A 19,905-nucleotide genomic window follows, 5' to 3' on the forward strand; every position below is an offset into this window, starting at 1 on the left:
GAAAGAACTGATTCAGTGTGCACTCCAGCTATTATCACCTCCAAGATCTCCCACTTACTGCTTACTATGTTAAAAAGATGGCAGTGAGAACAGCTTTACTCAGGATCCTGCAACACAGGATTTGACTCCATACTCATACTCATCAGAAGTGATTTAACATTAAACCAAAAGCATGATTGCTCTTCTGAAACAATGCTGTACTCTGGAAGCTGTATCCTGAAAGTAGCATAACTTCCACTCCATCATGTCCATGGTATCGAGCAACTACACTTTTTCCTTTATCTAATTCAAATACTGAATCTTTGATTCCAAACATAAGGATTTTCTTGGTTACTCTTTGGCAATTAGGCTGAACACTTGATATTTACTTAGATTTTCTCATGCCCTTTTTCTCAGGAGAAAAAAAAGCATTCCAGAGAATCAAAGAGCTCTGTAGATGGAAGAACTGTAAAGGTATGGATCATCAACTTGGAGAAACTGGTCTTACAGAGGTCATAAGAATCACAGATGTTATGGAAGGAACACCTAAGGATCTATCGTTGGCTGTGTCAGTACAAAAGCATCAAGTGGTACTGGCAGATAGAAGGTTCAGATAAAAAGGTGAGGTTTCAGGTAAAACCACACAACGTGCTGTTCTGCTGACCAGCTCTTTGCCATGGTGTGTTGTGGATTCAAGAAACACAGGTGGGTTTGAGGGGAGACCAGAAGGTTCATGAAAGAGAACCAGCAAGGCTTACTAAATAACCATACACTATCCCTGCCTTGGGAAGTCCCTCCAGATGGCTGGAAACTGGGAGAGGATTCAGGGAGTGTATCATGAAAGGCTCTCTCTAGTCTTTAAATCCTTGGGTATTCCCCTTTTGGCCACATTTGGAGAGAGAACATTGGATAGGACTGGCTCCGTTCTGACCCAGCAGACGCAGTCATATGTGTTCATGTTCTCTGTGTCCCTAACAAAAGGGACAAACTGAGTCTTGTAATGCATATGGGACGTTATTCTCCCATAGTATTAATGAGCAAGGAGAAGTATTTTGAAAAAATTGAGAATACAGACTTTTAATGCGTGGCATACACAAAATCCACCTTTATTCTGCTATTTCAACAAAGAATAAGCTCTCCTAATAATAACTTCAAAGTAGAGGTGTGGATACTAGAATGCAGCTTTTCCAACTCTTTTAATGACCGGCTTTTAAAAAATGCCTTCCCACAAAGAGCAGGGGAATTCCAAGATGTTAAAAGGCAAAAAACTTATAATCACGAGTTTCAATTTGGGGAATTTCCTTTTGGACTGGACACCGATGAAAAGTCTTTTAAACATCGCATTATAACGCAGCTGCGGCAACAATTACCTACGAATACCTTAAACATGATTTTTTGAGGTACTTGCTTTAAAATTATTCTCATTCAAGAGCACAGGCGGAAATACTTCGTTCAGAATTTTAAGAGGGGTTTTGTTTTCCCGGCTGGCTGGTGATACTTTGATCCAGCGTCGATGGATGCCGCGATGATACTTTTATTCCGTTTCCTGCGCATTCCCTCAGGCACGTCCGGCGGGCTTCCAGGTTTCCACGAGTTGAGCCTCGCCGAGCCTCGCCTCACTGTCACTGTCGCAGCCAGTGTCGCAGTAGCAACAGCAACAACAGCCACCGCCGCGGCAGAGCCCCGCCTTCCGCTCGCGCCCTCCGTGACGTGTCTCGGCGCGGCGGCCGCGGGACTCGCGCATGCGCAGCGCCGGTACCGGACCGTGACGGTGCGGGAGAGGCGCGCGCCTGCGCGGGGTACGCGCGTGACCCGGAAGCGCTCCGGCGGTGCCTGCGGCTGCGGTGGGGCCCTGCACGCGGACAGCTCCCCCCGGCCCGCGCCGCTCCCGCCATGTCCCGCGGCTCCAGCGCCGGCTTCGACCGGCACATCACCATCTTCTCGCCCGAGGGCCGCCTCTACCAAGTCGGTGCGTGTCCGGCCGCGGGGCCGCCGCCGAACTGCCCCGTCACGGGCCCGGCCTGCCCGCGCTCCCCGCCGAGCGGGGCCGTGGCCGGCGGCCTGTGCGGAGGGGCGAGGCGCCGCGCCTCTCGTGGCTCGGGAGTCCCGGCTCCCGCCTGGCCTGGTGCCGCCGTGTGTGGGGGAAAGCCTGGTGGGAGCGTGGAGCGGCGGCGGTCCCGGTCGTCCCGCCGTGGGGACCAGGGGAAGGGATCCTCTCGCATGAAATCAGGAAAACCTAGAGCCAGGGTGGGCTCGGCTCTCTCGAGTGTCCCCTGGCACCGGGGGGGTCTCCTCTGAGCCCTCGGTGTTCCATTTCAGATGCTTGGAGACCAAAGCTGCCGCTCTCCAGAGGCTGTTTAGTCTCCCTTAAGTGTTTCTTTGAGTGACTCTTGCCAAGCCTCGGAGCGCTGCGTTTTGGGATCTGAGAGCTATGATAAATGATTGAAATGGGATTTGACCTGCCTCAAACCCTGCATGCCGGAGTGACAAAGTCACTTCTTGGGTGTAACTCATGCGCTTTCTTGTTACTCCTGAATGCCGCTTGTTCTGTGACCTGTGAGATAGCAGCAACCATCCTTTGTTTTCAGGTTTCTTGGAATAATCTGAAGCCAAGCTTCAGCTTCTGTAAGCCACTGATTCTGTTATTCCTATTTTTGCGGTGCACCAGCTTGTACAGAAGCACATCCTGGTGCCCCTTGTGCAGGATACAGCCAGCTCAGAGTGTGCCAGGACAGTAGTTTGGGAGTGCCCCTGGAGGAGCCTCTCAACAGGGACAGATGAACTGTTCTGCAGCATCATCCTGATGCTGCCTTCACTGCACATCCACTGCATGTTATGTCTGTAAATCCACCTGTTCTCCAGGAAAGGAGCTTGCTGGAGTTAGATTGCATGAATTGCCCGTGGCAGCCATGTAGTTTTTTTTGTGACTGCCCTTGAGTTTTTCTCAGGAAGAAGCCTGTGTGGATTAGGCCTCATAGACAGGTGGCCCACTCTTAAGCAGTCCCTTCTGCAAGGAAGAATTAGGAAGGTGCCTGTACTAGATACCTACATGTGGATGCTGTCTTATATCTGGAGCATGTGTGATGTTTATTGTCCCTTATACGTAGGGGTGGTAGGGACAGTGCTTCCTCACACAGGGTTTCAGTGGTTCTGTGGCAGAGGAGTCCTGGGCTCCCACCTTCAGCTGCCACTAAAACAGGCTGGTTGGTCTGCATCACTTCCCACTGTCTCTGTCACAGTGTTGCTTGTTGGGAATGGTTTCTGCATTCTGTAGCAGAGAGGAAACAGCCTTGGTTTTCTGCCTCTGGGGTGTATTTAGCCAGTAGGTTAATATATGAGAAATGTGTGGTACCTCCATACCTTTTAACAGTGTCTTAGAAACAAGCATCTGTGTATTTGAGAGCTTCTGCACTTTAAGACAGCCTGAAGCTGTCTTAAAGCTATTTTAAGTATCTCTGTGCTATAGGAAGAAAAATATGTAGATGTTAACTTCAAGCAAGAATGAGCTCACTTTACTCACAGCCAGGCTGGTAACTTGGGCATGGTGTCCCATGGGTGTCTCTGTTTGCCAGCATCTAACCACAGCATGGGCAGAAATCTCATGCTTGTTTGCAATCAAATGTCCACATCTAGGTGGTTTTGTTTTGTCTCTTTGCTGGATTAAGGTTAGCTAGGGGCTGTCAAGGATGAGCATGGACATGTGTTGCTCTAAGATTGCCTTAAAACTTGAGTTTTTTCTGGAATTTGGCAGTATGGGAACAGAGACTTCCAGCATAGTGATACTGGACTGAAATGCCTATACTTCGTCTTAGGTCTGTCTTCTGCTTCCAAAGCTCAGAAAACTCATGTGCCTTTGATCTCATATTAGAAAACTTAACAGTTATTTCACATTACTGTGGTTAAAATTTCTCAGAGCATCAGTGTCCTCTTGCTACCTATTAATTTCAGTCTTCAAAGGTGGTGTTTCTTCTCAGTGGAGTTTTGGGAGAAAAGAAAAATTACTACAGTAAAATTTCTGGCTGTTGCCATGTATTCAGGGAACAGAAAGGGACTGCTCTTTTCAGAGAGAATGTCTGCAGTGCTGCTGAAATACTTTCATAGCAGTAAACAGACTTAAAACAGCACTAGCAACTCGGATTTGTTACATTGTAAGAGCCACTTCACCTTTTGGCTTGTTTCCTTGAAAACTGGGCAATCGAGGTGGTAATCAGGGGCTACAGTTTCTCAAGCCTGGTTGTTGGGAGTTGTGAGCAAAACCCAGTTTGTGATAGGCATCGATTCCTACTGCCACCTAAGTGTCACAGAAGCACAGAGTGGCTGAGATTAGGTGGGCCCTCTGGAGATTGTCTGGCCCCAAGCCCCTGCCCAAGGAGGCCCACCTAGAGCTGGATGCCCAGGAGTGTTTCCAGATGGGTTTTACAGGCAACCGGTTCCAGTGCTCAGTCACCATCACAGTAAAACATGTTTTCAGGTACTGGACCCTCCTGTTTCAGTTTGTTCCAGTCACCTCTGATTTGGTCCTGTCATTGAGCATCAGTGCACAAAGGTTGGCTCTGTCCATCTGCTTTACACCCTGCCTTCAGGGGGTTGTACAGATAAATAGACAAGTGGTGCAAAGCCTGTGCTTGGGGCTTTGGGCATGGCCAGTTTGCAGGCAGTGCTGGCTCCTTTCTTACTGGGGTTTGTGCTCTGCTGCAGGCTGGCACTGATCATCCCAGGTGGGCACAGTTGTGCAGAGGGAAAGGGGGAACATCCTTTGTGGCACATTTGGGTAACCAGTAAATAGGTAAATAGCAAATGCTAAAATAAATAAATAAACAGTAAATAAATAAATAGTAAATGCTCTGAGAGTAGTAAATGCAGTGCCATAAATACACCACAGTGAGCCCTTCCTTAACAATGACTCTGCAGATTGAACATTAATATGCAAGGTTTGAATTTTTTTCTTCTTCAGATTATTACTCCTCTGTTGTGCAATTTCTTCTATAGATCTGAGTGCAGCTTTTAAAATAGCCAAGTTTCTTGCTCCCATTATTTTAAGATAGTTTTAGCAATTTGCTATGCTATTTGTAGACATATTCTAAATTCTGGGTTCACATGCATGGCTAACAAAAAAACTCACCTACATTTAGCTGCTGTCTGAAACTTACCACTCAGCCAGATATTAGGAATTTCTGAATGTTTATCAAATGTTGCCAGGTTTTTAAAGTTCTTGTGCCTAAGGCTTTTGAAACCATCAATCAGGAGAAATTTGTTTCTTGGATATTTCCATGACTGTTACTTTAGTGTTTGCTTCTTAATCCATTGTACTTACACGAACAACACTGTTTAATTGGCATCTGTGTAGCTTTCACTATAAAAAGTAAAAAAGCATTGCAGTGTTTGAATGTCAAGTCAGAAAATATGATAGTTAAAACCTGTCTCCTGTGTCATCTTACCACTTTTCATCTATATCAGTAAAAATTAGAAAAGAAGCTTGTATCCTTTAAAATACTAAAATTCATGTCAAGAATTCTTCTGTAAGAATTTATGGTTACTGTAGATTCAGGTTGGACAATTTTGGTCAAGTTCAAAACAGCATTTTTGTTCTAAAACTTACTCAGTTGCTGTTCAGCTTGAACTGAACAAAAAGTCAAATTAGAAGAAACATTTGAAGGAAGCAGTGACAGTGGTTTTGTGAAGAGAGTCAATGCACATTGTACTTAAGGACACAAGGTGTTGCACAAGTATTAAAGTATTAAAAGGCCATAAATTAGTGGGATCATGTGTTGGGGGGAATTGTTACTTGTACTAGTGTCTCTGACACAAGTTTTTTATTAACATTTGTATCTTTTTCTAGAATATGCATTTAAGGCCATAAACCAAGGTGGACTTACATCTGTAGCTGTTCGTGGGAAAGATTCTGCAGTAATTGTAACACAGAAGAAAGTACCTGTAAGTAGTCTGGTTTTGAGGGGAGCTCTGGAAGGAGAGGAGTAAAAAAGATGGGGTGAGACTCAGCAATATTGATATTATTCTTATTAGCACTGACAGAAATTGCTATTTGAACTGAATGTATAAGTATCATTCTGCTTATTACTAGTTCTAGTTCCATGTAGTGCTCAACTGTACATTTTCTCACTAAGTGAGAAAGTGCTATATTGGTTTTCTCTGTAGCTGTTGAAGGGATAAATCTAAAATATAAGTTGACCCTGCTGTATTGAGCATGCATTCATTGCTCTGGCTTGTAAAGGCTGAGTTGTCCATACCCAGTTCCCTGATTCCTTGAATTTCTGCTGACAAAATATTGTACCAATAGCACATAGAGCATGCTTTTCATAGGTTTTTGAGAGTGTTTCAGCTCAGTGGTGATGTACTGTTGAAAAAGGGGGGAAATTCTTTTATGTTTGAAGGGCAGCATGCAATAAGAGAGCGAGCTTTTGTATGTGGGTTCTCAAAGTTTCTTCAGAGGGAAAAGGACTGTGATGTTGATCGTGTTCTTGTTGTTCTCCTTCTCCAGATCTGTGGTTTTATTCTTCCCTGTTCTCCAATTTCTTCCTTTGCATGCCTACAGCAGTAAAAATTGGAAAGCCTGAAAGACAATTTGTAGCTGTTATGGATCCTTTTGGGCTCTTCTGTAAAAACCAGAGGATTCAGAGTTTGGGGGCTTTTTTTGAGGACAGTGTTTGCTATTACATTATTTCTGTTTCCTCTTTAGGACAAGTTACTGGATTCCAACACAGTGACTCATTTATTCAAGATTACTGAAAATATTGGTTGTGTGATGACAGGAATGACAGGTATTTAATTCACCCATCTGGTTTTGGAGAACTTACCTAGTTCTCATGGGTATATTTAAAGACAATGTAAAGTTGGACCTGGAATTTATATTCTTAGGCAGTGCTAGAAATAAAGATGGTATATATTCAGTGGAATTAATATTAGTTCTCTTTGTCTAGCTGACAGCAGATCCCAGGTGCAGAGAGCCCGCTATGAGGCTGCTAACTGGAAGTACAAGTATGGATATGACATCCCTGTGGATATGCTGTGTAAAAGGATTGCAGATATTTCTCAGGTCTATACACAGAATGCTGAAATGAGGCCCCTTGGTTGCTGTAAGTACAGTGTATGAAAATGATCTTTACCGTTTCTTCTCTAAGTTTGCAAATTTGTATGTAAGAAATTCTCACCCATTTTCAAAACAGGTAACTGAGGGTGTAAGGGGGATGAACAGCTGAATGAGAGAGCAGTGTTGTAGGTCTTGAACTGGAGCCCTGATTTTACCACTAACTCAGCATTTGAAATAATGTAGCCTCTGATACTATTTCACCTTAGATTTTGGGGGTCCTGATGTGTTTGCACTGTGCAGTGGTATCTGTGAGCAGGAGATGCTCTTTGTAACTGTATCTGTTTGTGGTGGTTTGACCCTGGATGGATGCCAAGTGTCTGCAAAAGTCTCTCCATCACTCCTTTCCTCAGCTAGACATAGAAGAGAAAAAATACCATGGAAAACCTTTGGGTCAAGATAAGGGCACGGAGGGATCACTCACCAATTACCTCCATGGGCAAAACAGATCCACCTTGGGGAAATTAACTGAATTATTAACAAGCAAAACCAAATCTTCAAAACACTTGCCCCCTACCTCCTTCACAGATTTAACTTTATTCCTGGTTCTCTATATCTTCCATAGTGGCACAGGGAGATAGGAATGGGGTCAGTACATAGTACGTTGTTTTTCTGCTGCTACATCTTCCTCAGGGGGAGAACTCCCCGCACTCCTCCCATGCTCCAGTGTGTCTCCCACAGGAGACAGTGCTCCAGGAACTTCTCCAAAGTGAGTCCTTCTCACAGGCCTCAGTTCTTCACAAGCTGCTCCAGCAAGGAGCCCACCTTATGTGGGGTGCAGTCCTGCAGGAACAGGCTGCTCCAGTGTGGGCTCCTTTCTCCACAGCACCACTGGTCCTGCCAGAAGCCTGTCCCAGGACAGGCTCCACGTGGGGCCACAGCCTCCTCCAGGCATCCACATGCTCCAGTGTGGGCTCCTCCAGGGGCTGCAGGGCCACAGCTGCCTCACACCACAGGCTGCAGGGGAGTCTCAGCTCCAGCAGCTCCTTCCCTCCATCATTTGCCTCAGTGCCTGCAAAGTTGTTCCTCTCACATATTCTCACTCCTCTCTTCTCTGTCTGCAATTTCCTTCTTTTTATTTTCTTTCTTAAATATGTTATCCCACAGGCACTACCACCACTGTGGATGGGCTTGGCCTCAGCCAGCAGCAGGTTGGTCTTGGAGCCAGCTGGCTTCAGCTCCTTTGGACACGGGAAGCTTCTGGCAGCTTCTCACAGCAGTCAGCCCTTTAGCCCTCTCACTACCAAAACCTTGCCATGCAAGCCCAGTGCTCTGTGTCTGGGTAAACAGCACTGTAAAAGAGAGAGATGGAGAGTGCAGTTATCTTTGTGCAGGTTTTTTGGCTTTTTTATCTAAGTAGTAGGTATAGGACAGATTTACGAATTTTTTTCTCCTAACTTAGCTATCGTATATGTAATGTAGAGGAAAAAGTGTCTAAAATATTTCCCTTGCAAATATTTCTACGTGTCTTCTTTTATAACAGCAAATGCAGCTTAAAAAGAAGTTGTGTGTTGAGTCATTTTTTGTAGATGTTCCCGGTCATCTGTGTGTTCTGGGGTTGGTTCTGACTTGTGTTTCCTCTTACGTTTGGCCATAAGCAAATTATAAACATGCTGTCAGGCTGTTCAGGAACTGAGGTAAAACACTTAACAGGTTTCCTCAATTACTTTTTCATTAAACATTCTGAGTTTCTTTTTGATTGGTTGGGTTTTGGGTTTTGTTTTGTTTTTTTTTTTTTAAGGAGAGTAGTTTCAGAATTGATGAATCACTTCTCGTAATCACAGTAGGACAGTAGGCACTAAGACTTCTCACTAAAGAAGCAACATTCAGAGTTGCACCACAGTTTCCATGATGGGGCAATTCTCCTATACTTGTGTGCTTGTAATTTTCAGGAAAGATTGTTTCTTTCCTCCCTTGGCATTTCCCATGCCTTGATACTGCTGGAAATTCCTTTTTTAAAATACATGAATAAAAATGCATTTTTCTTTACTTCCCTTAGCCTTTTTGAAAATATGAGGGGATTTTTTTTTCTGTTTTAGTAATAGCTGCTCAGAAGTTTATCATCTCTAACTACTAGTTAAAAGTTACACAAGTGTAAAGTGAAAATAATTGAAAACCATGACCTTGTTCTGTATTGGGTTTTTATTGCAAGTATTGGTTTTGACTTTTTTTTTAATATGCATGTTGAGACAATGCAGCTGTAAATCAAGAAGTGAGGGTGAACACATGAATTTCAGTGATGTGGTCAGTTTGTGTTACTTGAAAACTGTTCAGCTTCACAACACTTAGTCAGATGATCTTCAAGGACTCAGTTATGTCCTGATATTTCCACTTTTCATTTCAGATTTTTTTTTTAAATTTAAAGAGAAAAAGGTATGTAATGCACTGTTTTTCAGGGTTACAAACAAGAAATCCAAATTTGATCTTTTAATATTTCCATTCATTTCAGTATGTTTGTAAAGTTGCTTTCTAGTAAAAGGCAATGGTAATTGAAATATTGTTTAGACATTTGTGTCTGAAATATTTCAATGGTAATTGAAATATTGTTTAGACATTTGTGTCATATAACACAGGATGTGAGCTGTGGCTTGGTAAACTTTCTATCAGGATAAAACTTTATTTCCTGACCTTATGATTCTCTACACACTGAGCATGGCAAAAATGTTTGTATGTTCAGTGAGAATGCCTTCTTTGGGAATGACAGAAATACAGTTTCTGCTGAACTGGGTTGTACACCTGGTAATGAGATGCTGGTAAGAAATGGCAAATTAGAGATAAAAAGGAAATCACAGCTCCAGGTATGGGACTGATTCCCAAAGATGTACTGCTGTGCATGCATGTTTTTTCACAGAGAGGACTATCCATTCTGCTCTTCAGTTGAATTAAATTGCCAAAATGGGGAAAATAAATAAATTAACAAATTTTCTCTTCAAGGTATGATTTTGATTGGTATTGATGAAGAACATGGCCCTCAGGTATACAAGTGTGACCCAGCAGGTTACTATTGTGGATTCAAGGCCACAGCTGCAGGAGTTAAACAGACAGAGTCAACCAGTTTTCTTGAAAAGAAAGTAAAGAAGAAATTTGACTGGACATATGAACAAACAGTAGAGGTAGGCCAGCAGAAGGAAATTAAAATTTGTTTAAAGTATTTTTTATGAATATGCTGCATGTAGGCTTGCAATGCAGAGAAATGTTTTAGGCATTTCCTCATTCACTACAGTTCTGTATTGCTGCCAGAGCAAATACAGCTATTCCAACCAGAAAATCCTTTGAAGCTATTCTGCAAGTATTTGAATGGTCATCTAATCTGCTTTTTTTTGCTTTATGTTAGCTGAAGCAGATTCTATGATTGTAGCACTCCCACTGTAGCTGCTGTTTGGTTACTACAGTACTTGATTTTGGGGATAGCAGTATGACTTAACTTTTAGTGACATTTAAAATAATCTTCATATTAGAAGGTATTTCAAACAGTATCTTCGCATGATAAAAGGTTTTGGTTTTGTTGTGTCTTTTTCTGCCATGAAAACATGTCCCTTTGCTTTTTGTAGATTAGGCTTTTTAGAGAGAGGACTGGAGAGGGGCTGTATTCTGTAGCAAGGGGAAACTATTTGGAATTTCTAAGCTGAGATTTTGAAGTGAGAGGAAGTAACTTTAAACCAGAAGGAAGGATAGTTGTTAATGCTATGTCTATTAAGAGAAAAAAACAAGAATTAGTGCTTTCTTTCTAATGATAGGGGTTTTTTCATCTTTCAGACAGCAATAACATGCCTGTCTACTGTACTATCCATTGATTTCAAACCTTCTGAAATAGAAGTTGGTGTAGTCACAGTGGAAAATCCTAAGTTCAGGTAAGCAATCAGTGTTGATAAAACTTGGTGTGTTTCTCTGGTTATGTGCAATTAGTTTTACCTTATTGTGTAATTGTAAATTGAGAAAAAGAGATAAATTTAAGGGATTGAAGCTTTGAAGGGATTTTTACTTGTAACTCTTCAAAATGTGTAGAGGTAGAAAACGTTGTGTAAAAAGCATAATGCAGTTTTAAAATGTGTGACATGGTTAAGGGATTTAGCAGAGAAAAGCGATCTCTTTCATGTCTTAAAAGGGTATGGCTTTCTGTGGTGATTGAAATGTAGTTACATCTGGTCTAGATGTGTTTTCATGCATAGAAGCATAAAAACTTTTCATAGTAATGGTATCTGGAGTCCACTTCCAAATCATAGTCATACTAACTAATGCAGTAAAGTCTGGTTTATATTATGGAATATTTACAAGTCCCTTAATTCTTTATTCTTTTTCTAAAATGAATCTTTAAATTATTCTTGCTCATCTTTTAACTGTTAGCATTTCTTAACTTCTAAAATATGTAATTAATAGATTATGGACTTGTGCAGTTTAAAAAACTGTATTTAAATTTGGTAAGATTAAAAGATCATGGATTTAAAAAATCACTAGTGATTTGAAAATGGCTGAACTATCTCCTTTCCAAGTACTCTGCAGTCCCATCTAGCATGAGAGCAAGGCACCTGCTATTTCTTCCCTCCTCCATTATTGCCTGCAGCACACTGTGTGCACCAGGATCACCTGGGCAGTGTATCAAGGCAGTGCCTGGGAGTCTTCCTGCTGAGGGCTGGAAAGCTTCATGTGGGATACAGTGTACTTGGCAGCCTGCTCACAGCACACTGTATAGCTACAGGAGTATGCATGAAGTGTGGGAGAAAAACTTTGGGGGAGCTTTTATAATGCAAAAGAGCCCTCCAGGTATTTAGCAATTACCTAAAATTTAGGTAAGTCTGGCTTGCTGCAGAGGGATTCAGTTATTTCTGCTTTAGTCTTTAATTGAGGGGGTTTTTGATTTTTTTTATTAAAAAAGAAGAGAGGAACGAAGTAAAATTTGGAACAAAGTCTGCTGTTACTTTAGTATAACTACTTGGGAAGTGGGAACTGAGCCCAAACCTTTGGGCCCTTCAGGTTCAGTCTTTTTAGTGCTTCCTTCCTAATGTTTTTAAGGTGGACATGGTGATGGTGGGTGGTTTTGTATTTGGTGGTGTGTGCTGAGGACAACAGAGCAGCACAGTGTTTGTGAGAAAGCACACGGGAGCTGCATGAGCCCTTTTCTCCTGCCACTCAAGGGATCAAGCTACCTTCTCACTAGGTCTCAACTTGCAAATACATTACTCATGAAGAATTACCTGTTATTTTTCTATCATTTGTTACCTCCTTGCTCTCTAGTGCCTTTGATTCTTCCTTTATTTTTCAAGAGAATTGGAATGTCAGCCTGTGGCACTGGCAGCAAGGCTTTAAAGGGCAGAAAGATGTATTGCTGTAAAACTTATTTGAATAGATATTAGGTAATATTGGAGCTTAAAGGGAAGAATCATTTAAGCTATTTAAGATTTCTTTTTGTTCTTTCAGGATCCTTACAGAAGCAGAGATTGATGTGCACCTTGTAGCTCTGGCAGAGAGAGACTAATTAGCATTCCCATTTCCATTGTCTGTGCTTCTGGCCAGGATGTTTGGTGAAAAGAAAACACTTAATAATGGTTTTAGATTATGGGTGGGAAACAGTGTTCACTATATGATGTATTTTACTCTGTACAAATAAAACAGAGGTTTTTGAAATTCTTGGTGTCTCCTTTCAATGTTATTTTTTAAACTTCCAATTCTATGAAATTGTCATCAAAATGCTTGATGACTTTTAGTGTTTCTGTGGTAATTGCCTGCCTTTTAATTGTAGTTTAAGAGAAATTTTATGCTCTGAGCTGTATTTTCCATCTGAGCTATTTGGCTCTTTGTGTAAAGTTAATATCAGCTTTTGTGGTGTGTGTGTGTCTTGAGATAATTCCTACATTCGTGTTTGTTCTCTCCATGGCCTGATGTTGAAAGCCTTACAACGTTACTGGTTTAATTGTGGGGAAGTTAGGAAGACCTTATTTGCTCAGGTTTATATGAGGATATAGGGCAAAAGCAGAAGGAAAAAGCTTGAGCTGTGAGTCCAAGTCCAGTCCTTTGGACTGATTTATTTGCAGTGCATGTAGTGGATTTAAGAGATGTCTTCTATAATTAAACAGCTCTGAAGCTGACATTTATTTAGGGAAAATACTCTGTGTGTAGTGTACTTTGGGATTTTTGCTTAGTCACCTACCAGGTTTGGAGGCTTTGAGCAGTGTTGGGGCTAGACAGGGCCAATAGACAAAGTCCTTGAACAGGAAGGTCTCTGGGAAGCAATTCTTGCTCCTTCAGAGGTTTAGGGTTTGGAGATGAGACTGCAAAAACTTGAAGGTGGAAAAAAAAAACTTTTTGTTTTGCTTCAATTAAAGAGGTTTCAGCCTCAGCAGTAAAGAAGGAGATGAAGTTGTGAGGGAGAAGGCACTGAGGAGAAAGGAGAGATTACCAGGCAGTTTTAGTTTGTTGCACACAAGTCTCCTTGAAAGAATGCCAAGTTAATGCAGCATAACTCCTTACCTTCATTCTCTGCTGTGCACTTCTCATATTGGCTTTAATTATTCCAAAATTCTCTTTGATTTTTTTCAAGACATTTGGGAAAGGCCTCATAAGTTGTCAGAAACTGAGATTGGGTTATTTTTTTTCTTCATGCTTTACAATTAAAGCTCCTTGAATATGTATTTTTCAAGTTCATTGTAGTAAAGAAGCTGCAGTTCAGTGTTTGGTGGCTTCAATAAAGGATAATGCTAACCTTAGGTGATAATTGAGTTGAGAATCAGATGTATAGTGAATTGTGGAGTTCACAAAGCTTCTCGAATTTCTGTTCATGCCTCCACATTTCAGCTTCCCTCATGTCAGTTAATGCAGTGTAGATAAGATAAGGACCTCTGCTTCTGGTTTTGGGTTGGTTATCTGAGAATTCTGTGTGTGTTCGTGCAACAATCAGCAAATTTGTGCAGCTAATGGCACATTTAGAAAGGTCTGTGTCACTACTGCCAGTGATAGCTCAGTTTCTGAAAACCCCTAGGGCCTTCCTTCCTAATACTTCAGTTGTATAACAACCTGGAATTTGAGTAGGCTTAGGTCATTATTTAGTCTGCCACAAAATATCATCCATCGATAGTTTGTTCTTGATCAGCTTTGATAATGTATAGAAAACATCACTAATGGCTTCTTGAACAAAAATTAAAGGGAAGATGGCAATCAGGGATCCATATGACTAGAGCACATTTCCATTGTATCAGTACCAAAATTCCCAGCAAGTCCTTTAATTCTAAGTTTTGGAGTTTGTATGGGATTGTATAACTCAGGTGGTGGTTCTGAGAGCAGTGGATGTTTGTTCATACCTTACCTGTTTTGCAATGCAGAGCATCCCATCTTGTGTTCAGAGATTATGAAATAAGCTGTCTACAGCTTATTATATATTAACTGTGAACGTTGCCTATTTTTTTATAAAGGCAATGGTGAATGTTGCCTTTTTTTTATGACATTTTTGCTAGTATTTTTCCTTGTAGAGAAAATTTGTGGTTCTCTTTTCATATTAATAATGGGGATTTTTCTTTTTTAGTCAAAGCTTTTTGCTTCTGAAGATAAGGCAGCAATGCAGGTGGGTTACCTGACCGAATGGGAAACCCCCATGTATTACATATAACACATTCTTCACACCCTGGAGCAAGTATCACCTGCAGCCAGGCTGTACAGCTGTGGCTGGTGCTGAGCTGTAGCTAGTATCACCTGCTGTTCCAAACCTGGCACTTCAAAGGAGCTGGAGTATGTGTGGTACAATCCTGGTGCTCCTAGTTTGGGTAGAGCTTAAAAAAAAAGAGACCAGACTTGGGATTGCTCCATGTGTTTGTGGTTTGTTGTGCCAGTGCTGAAGACTGGCAGATGCAGTTACAGTGTGAATGCACAAGTAGTTAAACAGGAACAGGACTGAGTTATATTTGCATACCAGACCCACATCAGTGCTACCTGTCCTGGCTCTGCACCTTGTAACTGTCCACATCACATTACCAGTGCTCTTTATCTCTGGTGTAGTGTAAGGATGCTAATGCCAAGTACATGCAGTCAGCTTAGGTAACTCTGAAAATCATCTGGATTTCTGATGAGTAACCTCCCTCCCTCCATGCAGATGGAGCCCCAAAGACAGTAATGGTATGTGTTATAAACAGAAGTAGCTCAATGGGGAGCCAGTTGCTCGCCCATCCCATGATGTGTTTATCCAGCTGTGTGCTGGACATTTTGTCCAGAAGGATCCTGTAAGAGACAGTATGGAAAGCTCTACTGAAATCCAAAAGGATTAGATCAACTGGCTTCCCCTGATCAGCTGGGTGAGTTAGCAAAATCAGCAAATCAGGTTTGATAAGCAGGACTTTCCCTTCACAGAGCTGTGCTGGCTGTGATCAATGACCACATTCTTTAGGTATTTGAAGGCATTTTCCCATTTTACTAATTAGCTTTCTGAGCAGCCTGAAGTCTGCTCTCTTTGTGCCTAGAGCTGAAGTTTTCCTGGCACTTTTCCTCCTGTGAGCACAGATTTTAGATTCGATCACTTGGTGGTCACTGTGGCCAATCTCCACTCACGAGACCCTCTCTTTACACACAACAATCCTGGTAAGGCAGGCAGTAGTGAACTTCTGTAGGATTTCAGGTACATCTTAAGAGCAATATGAGCTACTGTGTAATGCACAATGTTTGGCTGTGTATTTTCACTGTATAGCTGATGACAGTCTGAGGACAAGGGTAGATGGGGATTTCAGATAGAGCCAGTACATGCAGATAGATCACAATAATTTTAATGACATGGAATTATATGCAGCATTCTTTTTTACCTTCTCTGTCCTGTTTTGCATTAAATCAAGGTCCAGGTTTACCAAATAAGAAGTATTTTGGTTCAGCACACATTGTTGGGAGTAAGATCAAAGAACTATATCTGTCATTTTCTAGTATCTGAAGGAAAAAAAGTACATAACTTTCCCATTTTTTTCCCCTGGCATAGAAGCAAAGTCTGCTATTTTGAGTTCTGCAAAACAGTAGCCTTACTGGGTCATGAGATCAAGTTTTGTGAAGCATATCCATAGCAGTATTCATGTTTTATTCTAGGAAAAAAAGCTACCAGGGTAGTAATGGTAGGGACATTGCTTTTCATTTTATGATCAGTGAATTTTTGCTTTTTCAGATGGGAAATTTTTAAATTGTCACAGCTTGTTCCAGCCAGTTCTTGCTAGTAACAATTTGTTCTGTTCTGTTGTTTTGTTGTAACCCAAACTACTTGGAAACAATGCAAGACATCCTGTAGTTCAGGATCTCTTGGAACAGTAAAGCTCTCATGCCCAAACTAAAACAAGGATCATCACATGCTTATGCAAAGCTGTTTAAAATAGTCTGGACTTTGTTTATTGTGGTTCTCATATTTTAGAAAACCCCATGAAACATTTTAACCAGTCCTTTGTAGTATATCTATATAGATAAAGTTGCATTTTTAAGGGACTGACAAACCCCTTAGTTACTTGCAGTATTTGCTCCTCTTCATAAGATTTTCTTAACATTCTCATCTTTTCTGTAGTGATGATCTTACCCACGTCATCATCTTCTATGAAAATCCTGTGCTGCAATGTTAAATAAGGTAACTCCTAGGTACTTCACTATAAAGCTGATGAATAAATAGAGCCACCATATCACTAAATCAAAATCCAGCTAACTGCTTGGCAGAACTGAGTCATCTTCCAAGTAGTGTGTGCTTCCACTTTTTGGGGATAGTGTTTTTCTCCTGGTTCTTTTTAGAACCTGCCAGCCATGGCTGAGCTTCCTGGCACTGCAGAGGCACTTCATGGCTGTCTTCTACCTGCATTGTGGCTTAGCTGATACATTCATTGGGCCACAAGCCTCTGGAATGAAGTTTTCTCTCTGAGCCTCTAGCAGCACAGTATGCAGTGCAGATTAGCATACCCAAGCCAAGACTTCAGTTTTTTGCCAGCAAATTGTGTTTGTTTCCTCCTCCAGAAAACTGACTCTTGTGACACCCAGTGGCATGAAGAGTTGTGAACATAAGGTATTTAATCCTTTATGAGATTCCTTAGACTAGAAAGCAACCCTCTCTCAAGTTAGAGTCAAATTTACTAGCTGATGGAGAAAAATAGCATGAATGTGCATGGACCAGGATTGCATGAGCGGGAAGAGGGATGCCACTCATTGCCATCTGATGTTGCTCTCATGTTTGCAGGTGTGCTCAGTCTCCCTGGGTTTTTCCCTGGCTCTTCCTTCAGCAAGCAGTGGTGCTTATTTGTATTTGTAAAGAGCCATTCTCTTTGCTTAATTGATGGAAAACATTGGGGGTTTTTAGTTCAGTTCTCTGTTGCATAAGTGACCTGAGTCGTCTTACTCTGGGTCCAAATTGGCTCTAGTGCAGGTGTGGAAGAGGGAAATGGGATTGCACTGCCTCTGCTCTAATCCACTGTGAAACCACAGCCTGCATCACCAAAGAGCAGGAGTTTCCATAGCTCATTATCCCCTTGGCTAGTCTTTGATTTAAACCTGTATGATGACACCCGGCTCACCAGAGTTGTGTTTGCCTTTGTCAGCAGCTGACTCGAGCCTTTGCTTGGGCAGCATCAAGACTAGTCCCATCTCCTCTGAGGAAGGTTTCTTTGGGGACAGTGCTGTTATAGCAGCTCCTTCTCAGTTCCTCTGTTCCTGTCACCACTGCATAGCCCAGCAATTTCCAGGGCTACCCAGGGAACCTGGTACAGAAACAAGCTTATGTTTAAAAAACCCAAACCAGCAAAACCCAGCCAGAACAACAGCTCGGTGTGGACCCTGGTTTAACCTTGGTGCTGGTGCTGCAATAGCAGTGCCAGCACAGGGGGCAGTGCAGCACAGGATCCATGAGGAGGGGTGAGTTAAACTGGTGGCACAGCTGACAGGAGTGACAGTCAAAATCCTCCCTTGTAAGTAAATATTTTCCTCAGGGAAAGAGGGGATATTAGTTGTCATAATCCATGGAAACCTCCTTCATGGGATCTAACTGCAGGCTGGTGTGCTGGGCTAGGCAGGGGGGGTCTCTCTGGGCAGTGCACCATGAGGTCTTTTAGGAACCCAGAACTTTCAACAAGGTATCAAGAGAACCGGCAGCAAGTTGGCTGCCAGAGGGGATAGCAGCTGCCTTGCATTGGGTTTTAGCACAAGTGGGATGGGCAGCCTTTCTTTCTTTTCTGTCTCTTAAACCACTTGTAGCCTTGCCTAGCTTTAGGGCATTGTGAAGAAATTTATTTGCATTGAATGTTAGCCTAGTTTCAGTTAACAGTATTTGGAAATGCCTGCTGACAGAAAAAAAAAAACACAAAAAACGTTTCTTATCTAAGGATGTGGTGAACCATGAAAATCGGCTACCAGGTTAGCTTAGTTACTCACTGCCCCTGAAGGTAGCAGGAAGCAGGCTGAGGATTGCTGGAGTCAGAGGTGTTAGCAGAAAGGATGGGAGAGAAAGGAGGATTTTTAGTGGTGACCAGGAAGGCTGCCTGACTTGCCACAAAGTCGTGGCAAGTTGCCCAAAACCTCAGACTCCAGTGGATTTTTTCAGCCTGTAGCTCCTGGTTTCTTCACCTGGTGGGTGTCTGCACACATGAAATGTTTGTTGAATACTTGTTAGGAGATTAGGTGATGATGTCCCCCATTCCTATCTCCAGGAGAAGTTTCTATTACTAACCTCTCTTACCTAGTAACAAAGCAAGTAAATAAAGTACTAAATAGTGTAGAATTGGCTTTGGAAGTGCAAAAATAGTTATATCCTACGGGTGACAAGAGTACTTACAAGGAAGTAATTTTGTAAACTTTTTTTCCTACTTTGACTACTTTGCACTGACACCTACATCTTTCTCACTCCAACGCAGGAAACAGACATGGGCTCTTGTGTAGGTAGCTCATCAGGGGACATCTGTATAAAGTGCATTCATAGTCCATAGGTTCAAAGTCAGAAGTTACAGTACAGAGATGGGCTGCAAAATAATTCTGGAGGGAAAAGAAAAAAAACAGACCCAGATGGTGTGAATGTCCTGGTATGCAGGTGAGGAAAAGAGAGCAGTGTTGTCAAAAAAAGGAAGATAACAAAACAAATTAATGATAAGTAACAGTACAAGTGGTCTGTGTTACAGGAATGAAGTAGCAAAGGTCAAGAGGGGAATTTAGTTACTAATAGAGAAAAAGAGAATAGATTGGATTTTCCTGCTCACTGGTGCTGGACGTATTGATAAATAAAAGCATGTGCAATGAGTTCAGCAGGAGAAACGGCTTCTGTTGATGAAGTGCGTATTTGCAAAATGATGTTACAGTGTTTATTTCAAATACAGATAATAACAAGTGTGTGATGCTTTTCCACTTTGGTGGCAAATCAAAACACACCAAACAGTACCTGAGCACTTGTGCTTTGTAACAAGAATCGACTTGTGTGGATAGATCCATGCTGTAATGCTGCTCTGCTGGAACTGGAGCTTTCACAAGCGCTGAAAGACCGAAACGTGCTGCAAGTGCAGAGTGGGCAAAGGGCCTTGTTGGAGCTTCTAGGCTCAGGTGCATGACATTAGGCTCTTGGTGTTGTCAGGAAAATTAATGCACAAACATCAGAAGTTTATGTCCAAAAAGGAGACAGAGGAGTTCTTTTACTTTATTTGAATAAAGGGAGAGGCCATGGGGCATTCCCCTGGGGTGTCTCAAATTTTTGGAGGATGCAGCCTCCTTTTTATCCTAATTTCCCAGCCACATTTCCCTTCTCTCTTTCCCCATTGGCTGAGGTACTTGAGAGGTACAGACTTCCCAGAACACCTGATACCAAAGATTTCTCTCTAATGTATAACCCTCCTTTTTAATTTTTAATTCTTATG

At 42.0% G+C, this 19,905-nt stretch overlaps 1 protein-coding gene across 1 annotated transcript; it reads left to right on the forward strand.

Annotated features, from left to right (window-relative positions):
• Nucleotides 1-1,776: 1,776 nt before the first annotated feature.
• Nucleotides 1,777-12,709, forward strand: PSMA6 (proteasome 20S subunit alpha 6). Its single transcript, XM_066552698.1, has 7 exons — nt 1,777-1,948; nt 5,819-5,913; nt 6,677-6,758; nt 6,918-7,073; nt 10,019-10,197; nt 10,841-10,935; nt 12,500-12,709. Exons 1-7 carry the CDS (start codon nt 1,873-1,875, stop codon nt 12,555-12,557), a joined length of 741 nt encoding a protein of 246 aa, XP_066408795.1. The 5' UTR covers nt 1,777-1,872; the 3' UTR covers nt 12,558-12,709.
• Nucleotides 12,710-19,905: the final 7,196 nt, after the last annotated feature.

Source organism: Molothrus aeneus, chromosome 6 (assembly GCF_037042795.1).
Source record: "Molothrus aeneus isolate 106 chromosome 6, BPBGC_Maene_1.0, whole genome shotgun sequence".
NCBI lineage: Eukaryota > Metazoa > Chordata > Aves > Passeriformes > Icteridae > Molothrus > Molothrus aeneus.